The sequence below is a fragment of the Diceros bicornis genome, chromosome 3 (assembly GCF_020826845.1).
Source record: "Diceros bicornis minor isolate mBicDic1 chromosome 3, mDicBic1.mat.cur, whole genome shotgun sequence".
Classification (NCBI taxonomy): Eukaryota; Metazoa; Chordata; class Mammalia; order Perissodactyla; family Rhinocerotidae; genus Diceros; species Diceros bicornis.
Genome location: NC_080742.1, coordinates 41,309,481 through 41,328,521, shown reverse-complemented (window position 1 = coordinate 41,328,521; position 19,041 = coordinate 41,309,481). Strand labels below are relative to the sequence as shown.

The window sequence follows — 19,041 nt, the reverse complement described above, 5'->3', positions numbered from 1 at the left end:
TACATATCATCCAATTTTACAGTGTGATCAAAAGAGAATGGACTATCTTTGGAAAATGACACCAAAATACCATTTTAAAATCATTTCCTTTTTCTTCCTGACTTATCTCGGTTTTTGTCCACCCTTCACAAAATAATTTCCTCAATACCAACTTATTAGGCATTATGTACACATATAAAAGAATTAAACTTGGGAGACAAATATAGATGTATATGACTGTCATCAGAGTTCGAATTTTGTCCAAGAAGCACTTGTGTTACAAGAGAGGCAATGAATTATCAATAATGAATGACATTTTTCTTTTGTAAGAAAATCCTTACTCCTTCATAGATTTGAAACATAAGACATTTTTAAACAAGTGCTTTATGTTATAAAATTTCACAGTTTCTAAAATGACAAAAATAATAGTTTGTCTTTTAGTATATATCATGCTGTCCTTTTTAGTCAAAGAAGGTATTTAACAAAGGAAATACCTGGCACATTGTTGTTAGAATTTATATCATTTAAGTATGAAAATACAGAGCTGCTTTTTCCATTGTTTCTTTAGTTAATGAAATTGTTTCTTGTTGTCATCTTGTTTGTGACAGTGAAGATAAGTAAGTAGATCTCATCAGTTTGTTTCTTATTTCTTGGTACACTTTTCTGGTCATCTGACTGTTCGTTGAAATCACCTAAATTTTTGCAACTAGGCCTTTGTTATAACTTTGGCTATATGCTGTGTCTAATCAGGTGTCCTTAGTGTGTATTGTAAGTGACATTATAACATAAATGGGATCCGTGGATCTAACACAACTGTTGTGAGATGGGCATTTATACATTCCTGGTGTTTGCATTTAATCAGGAAAGGAGGTGGTGGGAGAAAGGAAGATATTTATTAAACACATGGAGATTTTAATCATTAAATGTCCAAAGTAAATGTTGCTTCAAGAGAATATGGCAGTAATCTTCAGTGGTTTGGTAGGAGGAGCTTGGAGAAGGAAATTTGTGAACTCTTAATAATGAAAAAGAAAGACTGAAAATGTATCTTTCCTGCCATTCAACCCTGCTAGTTACCTCTTTCTCCACTCTTGCACATTCTGAAGATAAAAAGCAGTGATCCTTCATACTTCAGCTCTCTCGGCTCATCTTTTGAAGTCAAGCTTTTCTTGTTCTTTCTGGCTCACTTACATAGTCTGTTTCTGACTCTGAACAAATATATATTTAATGAAGTAATAACAATATATTAGATTTTCACATATGACTGAGGAATCAAATCTCATTACCAAGACTAACAAGGAATCTCCACTCTGACTCTGCCTCCCTTTACCTTCCTCTTTCCTTGATATTCACATCTCTTGTCCAGGTACCAATCTCTTTTAGCCCAGACTTTGGTTTCTATTCCTGACATCCACCCATGATACTGTCTGCTTGGATCATTTGATTGATGATCACAATGTTTCTGCTGCCTGGAATGCCCTCTCTCATGTTCTCTCTCTCTTGGTGAACGTATAATTCAAGGTCCTCTTTGTAGCTTTCCCTAATCTTCCCAGTCTGAATCACACTTTCACCTCTGTGCTTCCACAGCACTCTGTTATTCACCAAGCAGCCTCATATAAAGATGCATGTGTTTAAGTCTGTCTTTCCAAGTAGACTGTGAGATCATTAAGATCCGAGGCCATGGCTTAATCATGTTTATTTTCCCCAGAACCTATGACAGGGACATGCACTTGTCACTTGATGACTGTTTAGATTTGAATATCTGTACCTTATCTACTCTAGTTTTTATCAACTGCCTTTCTGATCCGCCTTATCTCTGTTTCTTGGTCAATTACTAAGGTGCCTGTTCATATCTCTTGGCTGTCTGCTAGTCTAGTGGTTTTTTTCTCTTTCCCCTCACTTCTTGATCTGTTGCCATCTGACACCATGACAACTTAATATCCCTCATGGTGCTCTGCCACCTAATGATAATACACATTTTGCAGGCCAAGTAATTATACTCCCTTCGAAGCTGCCACCTCACTTAACAAATCTTGTTTGTTCGTGCTCCACAGGGCGGGATCTTAATCTAGTATAGAGTTTATTGTCCCCTTTTACATATGTCTTCCATTGCTTTCACATATGTTCTTATCTCTATACATATTTTATATTTTTATTTTTCTCAGAAGAAATACATTCATATCCCAAAAGAAATATGAGAAGAATATAACCATGCTGATTCTTTGATGTATGTTACTGTCAGTCTACAAAGTCCTTTGAGCTGTAGTCATTTTTTTTTTTTCTTTTGCTGAGGAAGATCAGCCCTGAGCTAACATCCCATGCCAATCCTTCTCTTTTGTGCTGGGGAAGATCGGCCCTGGGCTAACATCCATGCCCACTTTCCTCTACTTTATATGGGACACCACCACAGCATGGCTCGACAAGCGGTGCTTTGGTGCGCGCCCGGGATCCGGACCTGCGGACCCCGGGCCGCTGAAGCAGAGTGTGCTCACTTAACCACTGCACCACCAGGTTGGCCCTGTAGTCATTTTTGAACATAGAGATCTGCTGTGGACAATCTGGTCGTGGCAGTTAGACCCAAGAACACAAACGTACTGAAATATCGGCTATTTCCTGTGAAGCAGCATCTTATTGAGGCAATTGAAAACAAACAATAAACTCTAAAGCAAGATTCCTAGGTATCTTTTTAAAGTGTTGTAGGCCAATATTAGAAAATAGTTTTACCTTCACATACCCATTCCTCACCACAATCTTGAATATTCCTTTGCATTACACTGAAAAATGCTGTTATAGGTGACTGGCATGTGAAACTTAATTATAGCTGAGAACTAGTATCCTTTCAGTTTTAATTCTAAAATGTCACAGGTCAAGTAAGAAATTATCCATATAGACAAAGATTCATTCACTTTGGACATTTATAGTTTCTAGACTTCCTGTCTCTTAAGATATGTAGAACTGCATGTACTATTAAAAAATGTATAATAAATTACAAAATAGAAATTGGTATGTTTAAACAAGATAAAATTTAAAATCCTGATAACAAAGATACCATCAACAACTGAAATATGCCTAAAGCAATAAATTTATATATGAAGAACTCCGATATATGAAAAAGAAAAAGGAAAATAACCCAGTAGGAACAGGGGAAAAGGATTTAAATGGGCAGTGTATTGAAAAGGATACCTGAATGGCTAAGGGACACAGGAAAAGGTGTTCAGTATCCTAGAATCTGAAATAAGCAAATTAAAACAAAAATAAGGTGCCATCTCATAATCATTGTATTAGTTTTCTATACCTCCTTAACAAATTACCACAGATTTTGCAGCTTCAAACATCATTCATTATCTCTTAGTTTCTGTGGATAGGAGTCTGGGCATGGCTTAGCTGAATTCTCTGCTCAGGGTCTCACAAGGCTAAAATCAAAGTGTCTGCAGGGCTGCATTCTCATCTGGAGGTTGGACTAAGGAAGGATGTACTTTTGAGCTCCCTCAGGTTGTTAGCAAAATTTATTTTCTTAAGGCTGTAGAATTCATGGGAGCTTGCTTCTTCAAAGCCAGGAACAGAAAGCGAGAGAGAGAGGAAGGGAGAGAGAGAGAGAGAGGGAGAGGGAGAGAGGGGGAGAGAGAGAGGGAGGGGGAGAGTGTTGCTTCCAGTCTCTGACTTCTAGGCCCTCTTTTATTTATTTATTTAGTTGTTTAGTTAGTTAGTTAGTTTTTGTGATGAGGATTGGTCCTGAGCTAATGTCTGCCAATCCTTCTCTTTTTTTTTTGCTGAGGAAGACTGGCCCTGGGCTAACTCTGTCCCCATCTTCCTCCACTTTATATGGGATGCCACCACAGCATGGCTTGACAAGCTGTGCGTCTGTGCACACCGGGATCCGAACTGGCAAGCCCCGTACCGCCCCAGCCGAGCGTGCACACTTAACCACTTGCACCACTGGGCTGGCCCCTAGGCCCTCTTTTAAAGGGCTCACTCACTTGACTAGATAGAGTCCGTCCAGGATGATCTTCCTTTTGATGGACTTAAACTCAACTGATTAGGGACTTTCATTATCTGCAAAATCCCTTTGCCTTTGCCATATAATGTAATCTAATCAAGGGAGTCGCGATTGCCACATTCTATTTGTTAAAAGCAAGTCACAAGTGCCACTCACATTCAAGGGGAGGGGATTGCAATCCTAAGGGCGTGACTCATTGAGGTTCACCCTAGAATGTGTCTCCCACACTCACTTTATGGGTAAAAACTTAAGTTGACTAAAATAAGTCCATTGTGAAGAGGAATTTGGCAGCTATAGTAAATCTCACTCTAAACTCCAGCAATTCCATGTATAGTTATGTGTCCAACAGACATATATAGAAATGTCAGTTGCATTATTTTTAACAATGAAAAATTTGACATAAAACCTAAATTCCATGAATAGAAGATTAAGTGAATAAATCTGATATATTCATACAATGAATACTTTTATTCCACAGCAGTGACCATGAATGAATCAGAGCCACATATGCTAGTATGTACACATCTGAAAAAATTGAGTGAAAAATGCAAGTTGCAGAAAAAGGTAGGCAGTGTGATATAAATTATATAAAGTTTCAAACATATAAAATGGTACTATACAGTGTTCATATTATATATATTTATGTATACATATATATAACATGCAGTAAAAGAATAAAGGAAGCATATAAATAATAAAATAATAATAAGAAATAGTAAACAGCAGTGTTAATATCTGGACTTTAAAAGGTGTGAGTTTGTGAGTGTGAAAAAAAATGTATGTTTACCAAATGGAAAAAGATCAGTTGTAACTGTATACTTTTATATTTGCCTTTCAATAAGAATCCTTTTTCAAAGGATAGCTTTGGAACTTTGTGTTTTATGTTCCACTGAGAGAGTTTTCAAATTTTAATCTGGGATTTTTCACCTCTTAGAAATAAGCCTCAGGAGGCTAATCAAGAAAAGTTTATAAATTAAAAGTTGTTCACTTATGAGTTCCCTTATAAAAAGTATCTTGAATGCTATCAGATTTTATATCTGATTAAGGCATTATGTCTACCATTAAAATTGATAGAAATATGTGCATCAGAGATTCAAGTGCACTCTTGAAGTTTAGGAAACTGTTAATTACTGGTATTCATATACATCATCTAAATTAGCATATTGAAATTAAATACCATTAGTATTACTATAAAAATGATATTTTATATATTGCCTTTTGCATATTTTACATTAAATTTTGTTTGTATTATTTATGCCTGTTACTCAGGATAAAAAATATTTTTAAAGTACACGTGAACTGCTCTTCAAAAGGACAGGAAGTTATATCAAAAGTCATATCTAATCAACATCAAATAGGGTGTTAATGTTTAGAAACTAAACTGAGAACAAGAAATTAAGTATGGAAAGAATCTAAGCTTTCCAAAAACATTGTATTCAAAAAAATATTTTGGTAAATATCTGAGTCTTTTCTTAAAGAGCTTAATTAATCACTTATGACCCAGGGAGGCAAAATGTTTGATCAGTCTCGGACAAAATGTGTGCAAGTGTGTGCTTGTGTGCATGTGTGTGTTTGTGTGGATGTGTGTGTGTATGCATGTGTGCGTATGTGCGTGAGTTTATTTGTGTTGGGAGTCGGCCATGTCTATTGGTCAATGGAAATGCAGATTTACATCATCAAATTTTTAGTTCTTTATCCTTTTTCAGTATGTCATAGACACATCTTTGTAACGTATCTCAAGATTAAAACTATACACCTAAGTGGAAGGGATATATACCCTCTCTCTGAAAGAACCTTGAAGAGGGAATCTGTTCGTTGAAAGTGGATCTCACGGGGTGATTTAGGTTCTCCCTGGATTTCCAAGTGCTGCTAAATTTAGGCCCTTCTAACCAGGAGAGGCTGAGGCAGGCTATTCCTCTGTTGATCTCCGAACAGCTGCAGCTGCTCACCACTCTTTTTAGAGATAGACTTGATTTAAAATATTACAGCCTCGTTTCACAGCTTGAGTTCTTCTCAAAAAGAGTAATCTATTTTCAATACCTTTTTCTAGAAACCTACATCAAAACCTTTGTAATATGGTTGTTTGTCAGCATTTCTGGGTTTTGAAGCGTGTCCTGTGGGCTCTCCTGAATGCATTACACCCCATCCTGCTTCTACCCAGCAATTATTCCAGTTCAGAATTTGATTCATTTTTTATCGTTGTTTCATTATAAAACCTTAAAAAAATTTCTTTTTCCTTTAGGCCACATCACACACAGTAGACTAATTTCATTAGTCAATTTGTTCTCTTGTAATTCTGTAAACTAACTTCCACAGGTTAAGAATAAAAGTTTAACTTGTAAAAAAAGAGATCCTTTCAATTCAGTCTTCCTCTGTAATAAACATGGTACCTTACTCAATAGATGAGTTCTCCTGAGATCATTTGTAGTATCATTTTGCCCAAGATGCTAATAGAATATAAAGAAGTTAAATATTGTTCAAAGTGACAGTTTTACAACAGATAAGATCTCCAGAATTACCTTACTAAAGTGGTATGCTCTTAATGAGTTTAGAGTTTATGGTTGAATTATATATGTTTAACTATGCAAGTTGGACATTATCCTATAGGTAATAAAGAACCATTAAAGGATGTGAGATGTTAGAGTCAGATATGCAGATGGACTTGAGAAGGAGTACTTTGATTGCAGTGTCCATAATGGATAAAGAAGGCTTACTACTCATGAGTGAGGGGATATGTGATAAAGGTGTGAAGTAATGCAATGACCAGAGGGATGGAGACAATGTATATTTTGCTTCTAGAATGTCATGTGAAATTTAAACGAATCACCATTTTTTAGATGATTTTAAGAGAAAAATGGATCTATTTCAAAAGTTTCTCAAGCTCACTGCTAAAAGTTTCTGCGGTTTATGGTTAAAACGTCACTAATTCCGAACCTTTGAGTAATTAAAAAAATTTAATATTTTATGAAGCAGAGAAAGGCAACATTTGGTATTTCAATACTAGCAACAATGGAGAAAAACAAATGAGACAATTACATTGTTAATGTTTTTCAGTGGTCTTCTTAGTGAACATGTTGCCCGTGGAAAGTTTAAGAAACTGTTTGTATAGAATAAAACTAAACTACTTATGGCTAAAATATGTATTTTTCTATTGCTGACTCCTATCTCTGTGTCTGTAAATTGAATACAACTCTTGGTTTTTGTACTGTGGGTTTACTGCAAGCATTATTTGTTTCTCAGAGCAGACATCATATTTCATCTGGTAACAGGTCCCCAGCATACATCAGTAATGATTTTCCTTAGGCAGTCGTGTACTCTAACTTGGAGTTGAATAACAGCATTAGAGTTGATTATGTTCTAGGGATTAAAGGTTTAAAAGATATTAGTTCCTTACCAGCAATCACCAATTTCCAGGAAGTGCCTGAGACTGAATTTATTATTTTTTAATTAATAGGAGACAATTGTAAACGCATGTATTCTTAATTTACTATGAAGTCTGAATGTATTATCTCAGAGGTTCTTCAGGAAAGGGGGTAATAGCTGGAGAATATTTTTGGTGAATTTCTGCTTTCTTAAGTTTGGCATGGAAAGCAGTGAAGGTAATTTTATCAACTTGTAATCATCAACATTCTAGGAAACACTTGTTTCTGTTGAAAAAGGCCCAGGCCAGATAGATTGAAAAAAAACATTGGATGGCATTCTTCCTTAATCAGTATTCCATCCTGGGAGTGAAGGAAGGGATCATCCTCTATCCTTTTTCATTTTCTCCTCTTTATTTGGGCTTATATTTGTATTTGGAAAACCTTTATGAAAGACACAAACAGGCCTTGTTCCCTGACAAAGCATAATGGCCTACAAAATGGATCTTTTCTCTTTTTGGGTTCAGGAGTTTTCACTTTTTCTAATGTATTATGCCAGATTCTTATTTTTTATTCCATAACTCTCAATCTTTCGGCAACTCATCACTGTCAAGTCCAAAGTTAGAGGAAAACTTAGGTTAAATACTATACTCAACTCCCAAAGAAGTTATTCCTTACTTCAGAGGGAGATGGAAAATTGATAACCGTATAAACGACCATATAATGTAAGAATGGTAAATTAAGAGTTAAACACACACACATGTACATACATTTCATTCAGTATATGCAAAAATGTAGTAATAATAATAGTAGTGGTAGTAGTACTAGTAACATAATAATATTTTTGGTATTTTTTTGTATGTGTCAAATATTGCCCTAAGTCACTTGTTCTAGTTTCTATTGCATAAGAAACCACCAAATACTTAGTGCTATAAAACAACCATTTTATTGTGCTCATGGATTCATTGAGTCAGGCTCTAAAATGGGTATAATGGGGGGGCTTGTCTCTATTCTGTCTGGTGCCTCACCTGGGAAGACTTCCAGCTTGGAGAAGAGAGCTACTTGACAGCTTGGGCTCTAATCATCTGAAGGCATCTTCACTCACATATTTGGGAATTGCTACTGGCTGTTGACTGGGACTTCAGCTGAGTTGTTGGTTGGTGCACTTATGTGTGGTGTCTCCAACTGGTTTCTTCACATGGGCTAGTTTGGGCTTTCTTAGAATAGGTTGATTAGCTTTCAAGAGCAAGTGTCTCAAGAAAGAAAGACTGAAGTATGTGACATTTTTATGATCTAGCCGCAGAAGTCATATTGCATCACTTCTGCTGTAATCTATTGAGTAAAGTAGTCACAAAAGTACTCACAAGTTTAAGGAGAAGAGACACGGACACCACCTGTTGAAGGGGTATAGCAAGATTCTAGAAGGGCGTATGGAATGAGAGATATTGTTGTGGTCATTCTTGGAAAATAGAATTTACCAGAGCATTTTTACTTTCTGTTATTTCATGTTGAGAAAGATTTTACCCCTGTACATGATCGCCATTTTCACCTAACCCTCCAATATGTGTTCTAAGAGAGGTTCTCCTCAAAACCATGTATGACAAGAAAGAGAATTGAAAATTCACATAAAGTAACTTTCTAAAAAAGAATAAAATAAAATAATAATTCAAGTTCAAAGCCATGACTACAAATTGTAGACAATACAAAGCTTGATATATTTCCTTGTTTTGCATCACCAAAGATTTCCCTTGAATTTTTTCTTTTAGATTTTTTGTGTGTCAGCAGAGTCCAAAAATAACACAATTATGAATCTTATATTAAGCTACCCACATAATCTCCTGAAAGGTTTGTAGACTTCCAGTCTATTTCTCCTATATGCATACTGTGTCTATGTTCAAATTCAATACTGCAAATACATCTTAAATCCTCATTTATAAAAGCAAGGAGAAAATAACCTTTATTGAGAACCTTTAATTTGTTATGTATTGTGGGCATGTTGTTTTGTTAAATGCTAATCCTCTGGGAGGTGGGTGGTATTACCACTTTTCAAGAGAAAGGAATTGAATAGGTTAAGTGATTTGCTTTATACAGGGAAGACAGTTCAGAACTTGAATGAGAGTACAGATCTATCTGATTCAAAAATGGTAGGTTAAGAATATGATTAAGTGTCCTTTAGATGCCATAGTCTGTAAATTAATAACTTAAAATCAGGCTGTTATAGTTCTAAATTAATGAATAGCAATACCCCATTGGCTTTTAACTCTGACTGCTGTTCTTACTACATGTCCCCCATCATTGCCTAACTAAACTCTCAGTGAATGAGATGTATACATCATTGAGAAAATAGAATTCATCAACCAGAAATCTTCCATTTTCTTAGCATTAAATCTACAAAACTACTTGCATCTGTACTCATTGTTAAGATTAATTTTGGCCCTCACATATTTTCTGGAACTTATCTCCTCCTGCTTTTTTTAGGGACCTTGAAACACCAATCATTTCCTCTTTCTCATGAAGCTTGAACCATTCTCACTATAAATACTTTTCTTCAATTTAAAAATTTGTTCCAGTGATTCCTACAAATTCCTTGATTTCACATTCTTCTCTCGATAGCTACTTTTAGCTCTCCACTCCTCCTCACCATCACACTTCTCAAAGGGTTGATGACATTCACAGTCTTCCCAAAATTAATTATACTGTGCAACTCATTCCAATCTGACTTGCCCAGCTTCAGAGAAATTGTTTGGCTAAGGTCACCAGTGACCAGCATGTTGCCATTGAATGTTTCAGTACTCATCTTATTTAATGCTCAGCAACTTTTGAAAAGTGCCTTCTACCCTCTCCTTGAAGGATTCTTTTCTTCTTCTATTGTCTCTTTGACACCATATTCTTCTAGTTTTTTTCCATCTTTTTCCACTTCTAATCTCTAAATATGGGAACTCCTTGGAGGTTTGTCCTGGGCCCTCTTTCTCCAACCACACTCTTTCTCCAGATGTTCTTGATATTTTATATTTGGCCCTTCAGATTTCCCTTTATCTTCTTTCCGTTTTGCTCTGTGCCTCATGAGGCTGTTTTATACAGGCTGCACCAATGGTAGTCTTTGCCCTCTAGCTTCCAATGGGGTTTGGTCAATGTGAGGCACTGGAGGAGATTGGAGAGTTGGAGGAGGACACGGTCAGGGAAGGTATTTTCCTACCTCCTGTCCAGCTAGGTAGTTCAAAGAGGGATGTGTCCTGCTACTTAAGACAATGGCTTCTATCAGATGACCCTCTATGTATCGCTCCTCTTGGGTGTCTTAGATGCGATATCCCTAGTCCTTTCAGGCTTAGGGTCATTAGGTTCCCAACTTTTGCTAAAGCAGGATAATGCACCAGCCTCTATTAGCTTTCTTAACCCTGTTCACACTTTCTAAATAATTCTTTTGTTAAACTCTTATTTACCCATTTTAAGTGTACCATCTGTTTTCTGTTCGGATTCTGACACGTGGGATCCTTCACCGGGAAACAAAAACTGAGACGGAGTTAGGAATGCAAAGGCTTATCAGGAAATTATTCCTGTGAAAGACATACAAGAAGAAAAGCAGGATTGGGCAGAAAGAGTCTTCAAACAATGATGCAGATCTGACACCTGAGAAAAGAAAGGAGATAGGGGTGCAGGATTTGTCATGAACAGCTTCAGATCACAGTGCAGAGCTGACAAAATCTCAGCCAGCCCAATGGGGAGTTCTAGAGCAAATATGGACAGCTAAAGGAGTCTGCCATTGGACAAAAATGGCATGGCCCTATTACATCCATCATCTTTAGTCATTGATCCCTGCCTGTAAAGAGTATGACCTTGGTTCAAAAGTTGATTGGATTCTGAAAGCAATAAGAGCTGGAGACTGTCAGCTAATCACAGTCTTTGCAGCTGAATGCAAGTTCTTTCTTGAAGGCAGAGCTTAATGGAACAGCTTCATGGCTGCCACATCAGGCAAGCTTATACATTCCCATATCTTCAAATATTATCTGTATCAGGTAACTCACAATGTTATACCTCCACCTTTCTTTTATTTGTCCTAGGCTTATCTCACTGTCTACTAGTCCTTTCAGTTTAGATGTCTTGCCTCAAATTCAACAGAGCCCAAAACAATATATTGATTTTTCTCTTCTCCCCCCACCTCGTACTACTCCAGTATTTAGGAATTCTTTAAACTCCACCTTTCTGTACCCTGTGCTCAAGCCAAAACTATAAGCATCATTCTTGATCCCCTCATCCTGCACACAGCATATCCTATTCATTATCAAATCCTGCTTCAAAAATATATCTTTTACCTTCATCTTTAATACCACCTCCCTAGTTAAAGCCACTACCAGCTCTCAACCAGTACTGGAACAGCTTCCTAATTGGCCCTCCCCCTTTCATTCTTGTCACTTTCTAATCCATTGATTAGAATGGACTTCTTGAAATAAAAGTGAATCATGTTTATCTTCTGCTCAGAATACATCAATGGCTTTGTAATTTACTTATGATAAATCATCAATATGGCCTCTAAGAATCTCCATGATGTAGCCCTTATCTGTTTTTCCAGTCAAATCTTGTGCCCCTTTCCCTCTTGCTGACCAGGTTCTAGTCACACTTGCCTTCTTTAGAGATCTAATATTTCTAGGTTTTGTTTTATTTTTTTTCCTTACTTCCAGGCTGCTGCTAAGAATGTTTTTTTTCTCACTCAAGTTTTCAACTGTTACTCAACTTTTATCATTTAGTTTAAATAAAACTTCCTCTATAGGTTGCTCTTTGAATTTCTTAATCTAAGTCAGGGCTCCTGTTGTTCTCACTCGTAGATTCCGTTGCCTTCTTTTCATATAACTTATCACAGTTTACAATTATTTGATTGTGTAATTGGTTTGCTTAATATAGATCCTTCCTCCTAAACAAGATCCAGAACTCAGATACCGTATCTGTTTTGCTTTTAACTATATCTCTGGCATTTGGCAGAGTGCCTAGCATGTCACTGGGTCTCAATTTAGACTTCTTTTCATAAATAAATGAACAAATAATTATAAATCAAGTGATAGCATTAATATTTCATTTAATTTCATCCTATTTTTCTTTCAGAAATTCTATGATTGATATTTTGGCTCTTATCCTTTTTCACTCCTATGATTTTTCCATTGGTTACCTAGTAATTTGGGGTTTATGACCCTTGAAACCCCATAAATATTTTCCATCATCATAATACCTTAAATTTGTATACATATAGTCTTCAATGTGCCTTAATGTGTATTAACTTTATTCAGTGATTGGAGTCATGACATGCTGACTTTTAATAATTATTTAGAAATCTACACTTGATGTAACTATTAACAAATAACACATCCAACACATCAGATCCATTTATCTAGACATTGCTTGTAGCTTTTTCAAGAGGAGACTGATTTCCTTCCCTAATTATGGAGAATGTGTTTTAGCCCAGGTACAATAGCCCAAAGAGCCTTCTCCAACTTTTCCAACATAATTATTTCCTGCCACCAACAAAGTGGTGCATGCATTGACTAGCTGAGAATGCCAGAATTAGACTGCTTTTCAACAACCAGCAAAGTGGGTCTTTCTTGACTTTCATTTTATGTGCCTGAAGAAAGTCCCTTGCAGGGGAATGCTAAGTCTATGAATGCACCATACAGAATCCCAACTGAATATTGTCATTCTCTTTCTACGCATTTATAAAGAGGCAGAGACTATAAGAAAGTGCTGCGTCATTCCCATCTCCTTCTGAGGGATAAGAATAGCTGTGCCTCTTGATTTAATGAGTGTAATGATTTAATATTACATATGGAACATTTCTCTTTACACAGACTTGTGATATGTTTCTTCAACTAGTTTAAAAGATTTGATTAGGAAAACCTTCTTCATCTGCACCCCACTCTTATCTTTTCTTATTTGGCTATATGTCACATCACATGATGAGAGTTGGAACTACCAAAATCATGTGAAACCAAGGCTTCCACTAGGAGAAAGGTGAGAAAGAGAGGTTTTATTCAATGCATATTGGGGTTGGAATAAACTAAATCTAAGAACCAACGAATTTACTTTGAGTCCTTCAGGGGTGCCATTACTCTCTAAATATCTTTTGTTAAAATGCATATTGGATTAGATCAATTCAGAGAAGCTGTTGATCTACAAATTGAAGACCTAAGTTGACAAGATCATGCTAAGTAAAAGAAAAAGCTAAGTAATGTTTTTGTTAGATATCAAAAAATAATTTAAAGACAGTCCTGATGCTCATGCATGTTGTTATTATAAACTAGTTAACTTTGGGAATGAAGCTCATTTATAGGGAGTTAGTTATATTTAACAACAATAAAAAGAAAATTCTCACAAACTGTGTGAAATAAAGCCTTTTTTTTTGGTAACTGTAAAAGCTTTGTATCTCTGAGTACAACTTCTTTTGTTTATGTCCATTCAGTTGAAAAAAAGAGGTATGGCCTCTAGGAAAAGTGAAACCCATGGTAACTTCTGTTCCTGACTGCTTCTTTATGTACCATTTTCTCTTTCTCAACTAAAGGAGCTCCTTCTAACTCTCCTACCCAAGTTTTTCTTTATAAAAAAATCATATGAGGGAATTCCTTCTGCAGATATTTATTGACCAGCCACCATATACCAAGCATTCTTCTAAGCACTAGGAAAACAGCAATAAACCGACAGACAGAAATCCCTGCCCTCCTGAGACTTATATCTGAGAGCACATGAGAGGATGGTGATGCAGAATCTAATACACACATCTGGATGAAAATCAAGGGCAAATCCAATAAGTATTTTTAGTTGCTTTGTCCTTTTTGTGGTATCCCATCAGGGCTCAAAACCACTCATGTTGCCCCTAATTCTAGTGTGAGGAGACAAGTGTTAAATAATATAAATAAGTTAAATATTTGATGATAAGATGTTATAGTCAATATAAATAAAAGCATGATGGAGGGATGGTGTGTATGAATGAGTAATTTTAAATGGAATGACCAAGTGAGAATTTACTGAGAAGATAGCATTCATGTAAAGATCTGAAGGATGTCAGTTAACCAGTCATTTTAAATTTGAGTTTCTTGTACTCAATTAACTGGGAAATTTTACAATTTCAGAGCAGCTAGCCAGGTGGAAAGCTATAATTAAATAACTAGTTAATCACTATTCTAATTTATTAATTAACTTGATAATTTACCAGAGAGCTCCCTGGAATCACCTTAGTTCATGCCTATCCATGGACATCAAGGGATAGGCCATGTTAAGGAAAGGAGAGAGCTCAGAGGCTAGTTAAGTAGCTATCACAATAAAACAAGTGAGAGAGAAAGAAACTAAATGAAGATGTTGACATTTTTCCAAAATGACATTTTTCCAAAGTGATCAAGTTTCTGGCCTTTTTTGTAGTTCTTTCATTGTTCTTTACTACCTTCAGAATAATGCCCAAATATTTTTATTTAGCATTAAAATCTCTCCAAAAATTGGCCTCTTGCTGGTTTCTCTAATAGGTGTTTCTGTGTTCCAACAAAACTTTATTCACAAAAAGAGGTGGTGGGCCAAATTTTTCTGCAGTCAGCTGTTGGTCTACTTCTAATCTACTTTATGAGACTCTACCATTCTTAGCACTTGGCTTCCATTTTAAAAGTTATCTCAATAGTACAAGAAACGTCTGGATTTGCAGCTAGCATGTCAACATTCCAGGTAGGAAGTTGGAATAAGAGAAAAAAGGTTAAAAGAGCACTTGCCAGCTGTTTCCTCAAATAGAACCCTCCTATATACCTCACCCAATATCTACCTATATTTCATTGGCCATTTCTTCATGCAAAGAACCTGAGGAATGTAGTTGTTTAGATGGATATATTTTCGTTCAGTACAATTAGGGTTCTGTTACCAAGGAAGCAAGGGAGAGTGGATACTGGGGTGTGTTTCTGGCAGTCTCTGTCATATCAACCAGATTCCAATCACCCAGTGTCAGTTTCCTTGTTTGTTGAAATGAGACACTGTTAGTGCCTCAAGGAGTTGTTTTGTGAAGATTGAATGATCTAACACACAAATGCTGTTAGGAGATAGCCATGCATACTGTAAGCTCTCAGTAAAGCTGACACGTTGGAATTAACGTTATCTTCATCTTTTGTATGTTTTGATCTTTGTTGTATTTCCAGTGCCTAGAATGCTCTCTGGCATACAGAGGGGATCAATAAACATTTTCTGAATGAGTAAACAAACTGCCATTATCATCAGTTAAGCTTTTTCGGTTATAGGCAACAGGAATTGATTCTGGCCCACTTAATCCTTTATTAAAAGAATGTTACTTGCTTCCAGACATGACAAGATAGCTGGAGAGTCAGACTCAGAAAGGGACAGGTATCCAATTATTGCTGCAATTATTCAGCTACAACTATTTGCACCCTGTCCTTGAATAGCTCCACTCAACACTTCATGTCCCATGAGACAGAGTCTAATGTGCCAAATGTGACTGAATCATCTGTCTCCCTTTGGATAGGAGAGAACAGGACACCTTGTTTTATAGTCCCACCAAAACTGTGTGTAACTGGAGAGAAGCAAAGAATTAGGGCAAATCAATGTGAAGAATGAAATCAGCAGGAAGACACTGGGTAGAAGATACAAAGAAATGCCCATCACATGTTCCCATTCCTTTTAGTTTGCATTGCTTCCACAAAGTCATGGTTGTGATGGAAGCACATCCCCTAGGAGGAAAAAGAGACCTAGCAATTTGGCCTCTGTTAATGCATCAGTATCTTCATTATTATATCCAGTTAAATAGGAAACTATCCCCCTGTAAAACTTAGTACAGGAACCCTGAACAGATGAGAACAACAAGAACAGTTTTTTAAGGCAAAGACGACAGGATGTGACAGTGAGGTCCTGGGGTTGATATTGCAGAATAGCAAAGAGATGCTGAAGAAAGGTTAGACACTAATACCAAATATTAAGTATGGTGGCTTTAGGTAATGACATCTGTATATGTGAGCCTTCCAATCACATAATTTTATAAACTAAGTAATTGTTTCTAAATACTTCATTTTCTATAACGATTACAGTGCCAGTCTGGTTGATTACTGAGCAATTGATTACTGTCTCTGATGAAAAGTTGAAACCAGATGGTTTTTCATTTTGTTTGCCTTTATAGATATAGCAGTGAATGTAGGTCCATGACAACCTAGGGATTTATTTTTAAGCATGATTCACAGTAGTTTCATCCACTATCATTATGCAAGTCTGTCAGACATTTAGAATTGCTTTAATTTGGCAAATTTTATTGGGATTTTTTACAAATTATAAAATTAAAATTATTCTCTTTATTTTATTGCTGGAAAAAACCAATTTATATGACCCCCAAAGCTGACTTGCATGACTGCAAATATATATACTACTATTGGGAACCATTCTAAACCATTGTTGGAACTTATACACTAGCAGATTGTATTTGTAGGGAGCTATAGAGCTAACTTAGCCTCCTTTAATAATTTGGGTTTCAATGTTTTTTACATAACGTTTGTTTAGATATTAAAGAATTGATAAGTTCAGGTTGATAAAAACGACACATTCGTTTGCTCTTAGAATGTGTAGTTTATAACACTGAAGACAAGAAAATCTACTTGTATGAAGTTAGACTTTATAAAATTTTATTCACAGTTTTCTTTCTTTTCCTGTATTTTTTTTTTTCGCTGAGGAAGATTTGCCCTTAGCTAACATCTGCTGCCAATCTTCCTCTTTTTGCTTGAGGAAGATTCGCCCCGAGCCAACATCTATGCCAATCTTCCTCTATTTTGTATGTGGGTCACCGCCACAGCATGACCGCTAACAAGAGGTGTAGGTCTGTGTCCAGGAACTGAATTCGGGGCACTGAAATGGAGCAAGCTGAACTTAACCAGTAGGCCACAGGGCCAACCCTTTTTTTCCTGTGTTTTTAATCATATTTATTTCTATGATTTGGCATAAAAATGTATATAAAAATGCCACTAAAGAGTGAATGAGCAATTAAAGATTGAGTATTATATAAAATAGAATAACTTTGAAACACATTATTTAGGAGTTAAAAATCCTTAATATTCTATAACTTGTCAATTTTTTCCTTAGTGCAATAATGCTAACCTTTTGATCTTTTTGTTTTTCTCTCTGCAGTGCTTTAATACATTATTGAAACTACAAATTCACATCCATAGCGGTTTCATGTTGATAGATTGCATATTTTGAAAGCTTGAGGTATTTTATAATGAAATATGCAATGTGGAAACTTTGAAGCATAGAATTCTGCCAAACACCTGAATAAAGAATTCCTCACCTGGTAAGAGAACTCCTCACTACCGCCATGACAAACCAGGAAAAGTGGGCCCACCTCAGCCCCTCAGAATTTTCCCAACTTCAGAAATACGCTGAGTGTAAGTATTTATATTGATATATGATTTTATTGGGCATTTGTGCTAAACAAGATATCATTTATTTACAAGAACAGATTATAGATCCTGCTCGGCATCAGGATAGATGTAGGTGTATCTTTTGTGTTTGCAAGTAGGTCAACTTGAGACTACCTTTTTGGAGTGAGAAAAAGGAAACGGTAAACTTAAACATCAAATCTAGTAGAAAAGGAACTATGGTGTCAGATGCAAAACTAAACTTGGAAATACTCCAGCTGTAATAAAGGTAAAGCAAAGGATAAGACAGCTAGGGAGAATGGAAACTGGTGATACTGTAACCGAGAAGGAAGGAGAAGGACAAACAGAAGTAAGGGGAAAAGTGGGGGTTTTTTTTTTTCCTCTTAGCATAACATTCAAAAAGGATTGGGAGTAGGGAGCCATAGATACACTGTGGAGTTGGAATTAGAGGTTGTAAGAGCAAGAGAAGGTGTCAGGACGTTAAGCCAACTTGTTTTGTGTGCGTATTTGCATAAAAGTTCGATCATGGTAATTCCCTTTGTAGTAGGCTATTTTTAAATATTAAGTTTCTTTACACATAAACAGTAAGATTTTATTTACAAGAAATTTATTTTCACCATAGATTTTCAGGAATGTATCCATTTCACAAAATGAGTTTCAACTACAAATATGAATAACAACTGAGTGAAGGTACTGAAGAAAGAAAAGGAAGCAACTAATAAGTAGGAAGCTTACTAGTTGGGAAGACGATGAGTAGAGGAAAAGTGATATGTAGAGAATATAAAAACAGTGAGAGTGGGGAGAATAACACTGTGGACTGGGAGAGTAAAATGCAAGAAGTGGAAAGAGAAAAAGAACCAAGAGCACGTAATAGTTAAAGAGGCAAAAATTGAAGCAGCTGGTGATGCTTACACAGAGAGAAGGTGAGGCCTATAGGAGAGAAGCGTCAGGAATGAGTTGAATAACATGAGGGAGAGGGAGAGCAAAGTAGTAAACACAGAAGGGTAATTTAGAATAATAAGGAATCGATGTGATGATAATAGTGAATAGTAACACTCACATTTATAGAGTATATATTATAAGTCAGGAACATTAATAAACACTTAAGGTATATTATCTGAAAGGGCCAATTTCATAGGTTTTCTAGAGTCTTCCTAATCTTCCTAACTAGAGGGCTAAAGTGCTCTGGGTGAGGTTGTAAGAGTGCTGCTGGGTATTTGCAAGGAAGATGCAAATCCATAAGAACATGTACATTTTCATAGTCAATAAAAATACAACAACTATCACATGGAGGAAGGGTCAAAAATTTTTGACATCAAAATGT

The 19,041-nt window shown here is 36.1% G+C and overlaps 1 protein-coding gene across 10 annotated transcripts in view; it reads left to right on the top strand.

The window, feature by feature from the left end:
- DGKB (diacylglycerol kinase beta) overlaps window positions 1-19,041 on the top strand; it is a 697,510-nt gene that overhangs the window by 48,836 nt on the left and 629,633 nt on the right. For 9 of the 10 annotated variants that reach the window (XM_058526516.1, XM_058526562.1, XM_058526536.1 and 6 more), the window contains exon 2: window positions 17,467-17,723. In XM_058526516.1, coding sequence (XP_058382499.1) covers window positions 17,654-17,723 — 70 coding nt within the window. In that variant the 5' untranslated portion in view covers window positions 17,467-17,653. Of the gene's footprint in view, window positions 1-4,451; window positions 4,538-17,466; window positions 17,724-19,041 lie in introns of all 10 variants that reach the window. The other variant, XM_058526505.1, reaches the window with a different exon arrangement.